Source organism: Kryptolebias marmoratus, linkage group LG7, assembly GCF_001649575.2.
Source record: "Kryptolebias marmoratus isolate JLee-2015 linkage group LG7, ASM164957v2, whole genome shotgun sequence".
Taxonomy (NCBI): Eukaryota; Metazoa; Chordata; class Actinopteri; order Cyprinodontiformes; family Rivulidae; genus Kryptolebias; species Kryptolebias marmoratus.
This window is the reverse complement of record NC_051436.1, coordinates 434538-437434: the sequence shown is the minus strand read 5'-3', so window position 1 is coordinate 437434 and position 2897 is coordinate 434538. Positions and strand designations below refer to the sequence as shown.

Sequence of the window (2897 nt, the reverse complement as noted above, 5' to 3'; positions counted from 1 at the left end):
GAGGAGCTGGCCCAAGTGGCTGGGGAGAGGGAAGTCTGGGTCTCCCTGCTTAGGCTGCTGCCCCCGCGACCCGACCCCGGATAAGAGGAAGAGGATGGATGGACGGATGGACGGATGGACGGATGGACGGATGGATGGATGGATTCCTAAATGAACTGGAAGCCATTGAAGGGAAGCTGAAGCAGGAGGAATGTGTTCTCTTCTGCCTGCATCAGTTAAAATCCAGCTGCAAACAAACAGAAACCTGAACAGTTCTAAAAAGAAGCTCATTGTTACAAGAACACGTTTATTGCCTCAAGATTATTTTTGACATGTGACATATGTGAAAAAACACGTTCTGCAGGTTTCCTGTGTGATTTTGGAGGATTTTAGCCATATATCTGTAATCCCATGTGGTAAAACATGGAACAACCTGTGAAAATCATGTTCATTTTTGTGTCTGTCAGTAACGTGTGGTCCAGAGCATCTGACCTTCAGCTCTTTAACTCGAGAAGTTTTTGCTGGTCCTGTGTAGGCTGGAGACAGAACCTGACTGACAACTATTTGAATGAACCCTGACCTCAGTGCACACAGCTTCATATAAAACACAGCCTTCTCTGTGTGTCCATCCTGGTGGAATAAACAATCATGAGGACATCACTGTTTGGGCAAACTCTGCTGAATCTGTAAAATCTTTATCTGCAAACTGCTTCACTGCAACAGGACAACTGATAAAACCTCTTAGCTCTTAGTTTCGAGCTGCAGGCAGGATGTGGTGGGTCTAAACTGAGCCACCTCCATCACTCTGTGGGTTTGATGCCTAAACAGTTTTAACCCTAATGTTGCCAACTACATCCTCTGGAGCCCTGGTTCTCAGAGTCTGGGGGGAACTCCACTGTGAGTCATGAAACACCAAGAGTCTTTAGAAGATCTCCAGAAATCAAATTAACCTTAGAAATGATTGACAGGAACATATTTAGCTTTAACTGCTATGATAGGATTAAAACAGTCGTCATACATGGATGAAAACTTTAAAGCTTTTTGTCAAAAGGTCTTAATAATGATGCTATCAAACTCTGACCAGTGACATCATCATCTCTGTGACCTTTAAACTCTGAGCCAAGCTTCACATGAAGAACACTAAATGTGAAACTTTAGGAGATGAAACGTTTATCAGCGTATCACCTGTGTGTTAACTCTCACCTGGACATAAAGAAAACCTTTGTCTCATCTTCAACAGGAACCGTTCTCTGCCCCAAAACCTGAGAAAACTGAGGCGGTTTTGGTTCTGCTGGATAAACAGCTTCAAACACAGCCGACACGAGACCAGAGACGGACTGAAGAGAAGCACATCGATCTACCATCAGGGTTCCTCCCAGGAACTAACAGACCCTCACAGACTGAGTTAAACAGTGGAAACTGCCCTTTAACGGCTCAGATCCTTTTCTTTGCCATGCCGCTGTAGTTTGTGTCCTTCAGGAGATAATGTACTGATAGTTCAGTGTTTGTGTGTAAAAAGATAAATGAGGTAAACTCCAGTCCCGCTCTCAGCTCTCAGCTCTCAGCCTCAGAGTTCGGTTCCCTTAAAGACGGAGAATTCACTTCACATTCAGGTTCCTCAACAACCAAAGAGTTTAAAGTGTAAGAAAGTTTTCTGACCTTGGTTTGTTGAGCAGAACAGCAGTGAGGTCAGAACTGCAGAGGAAACAGGTTTTTATTTCATGCATTCAAGTCGAGCTTTGATCAGTTTAACCAACATTTTCTTCTTCATTCAGATCAAAACCAAACAGCCCAGTTTGTAAAAGTGAAATCATAAAAACAGAGTTTACTCACACAGCAGAGAGGATCTCACAGCCATCCTGGAGACGAGAAACCATCTCTGTGATGAGCTTCCTGCCACATGACCTGAACATGCTTCCGTCATGCCTTTACGCTGTGGTTTCCTCTAACTCCTCTGCTTATTATCAGAAAAGGTCTGTGTTTTTTCCAAAGAAATATCAGGAAAATTACAAAAATAAAGCTCTTAGAAAGTCACGAACAGAAAATAAATGTGTTTATTTGCATGTTGTGTTCACTGACAGTAAGAATATTGAGATTATTTGATGTTTTTATTAAAAAACCTAAAGCAGTTTATTTATTAAGACACTTAACATGTTGTTGTAACTCCGTAATGAAACATTTAACCCTTAAATATTTGTTTTATAGACTCAGATTTCATAAATAAGTGTCAGTGCTGAGAGGAAGTTGACAGATTTGCGTCTGCAGAGTTTCACTTCACGTGTCTGTGGTTGGAAACAACAAACCAACGATCCCTGATGCTGCTCAGTTCAGAAAGCTGCTGCAGAAAACCTCTTTGTGGCAATCTGCCTTCCTGCTACCTGGTGTGTGTCTCCTGACTTCCTGATTGGTCGGCCTCCTGATGACTCTCAGCTGCTCCAGATTAGGATCAGCCTCACAAGCATTCTTAAGGCAGTTTGGAGGGACAGACCAACGCCGATGCATCAATTGCCTATGAGTTCCTGGTTCTGGTTCTGAGGCCACCTTCATCTCCAAGCTGCCAACTGAGTCTGCCTCCTACGTACCTGTGAGTCCTCTTACCTGTGAGCTGCCAAGCCTGCTACCTGTCTACACCTGTCTGTCTCCTGTCCACCTGCGGATGTTCTTACGTGGAAGCCTGACCTCCTCCTCGGAGTAGGGATGGGCAGATGAGGCCTCATTGGGTGTATGGCACATTTCCCAAACTGTGTCAACACTGTGTTGAAACTGTGTTGCTGTATCACTCAATGGCGACATCTGCTGGATTTAAAAAGTAATTGCAGGCAACTTCAATAAAGACTGGAAACAGACTGAACAAGGTTCATTCACACATTTTTATTTAGAAACATCAGCTGCGTTAACATCTTTGGGCCAAGGCGATT

The 2897-nt window shown here is 43.6% G+C and overlaps 1 protein-coding gene across 2 annotated transcripts in view; it reads right to left on the bottom strand.

Annotated features, from left to right (window-relative positions):
• The window catches only part of LOC108228308 (low affinity immunoglobulin gamma Fc region receptor III-like), a 7372-nt gene extending 5390 nt beyond the window's left edge, over positions 1-1982 (bottom strand). Inside the window, exons 1-2 of one of the 2 annotated variants that reach the window (XM_025003194.2) lie at positions 1813-1982; positions 1183-1674 (exon numbers count right to left, since the gene is read on the bottom strand). In XM_025003194.2, coding sequence (XP_024858962.1) covers positions 1183-1210 — 28 coding nt within the window. In that variant the 5' untranslated portion in view covers positions 1211-1674; positions 1813-1982. The remainder of the gene's footprint in view (positions 1-1182; positions 1675-1812) is intronic. The other variant, XM_017403853.3, reaches the window with a different exon arrangement.
• Between the last annotated feature and the right edge of the window lie 915 nt (positions 1983-2897).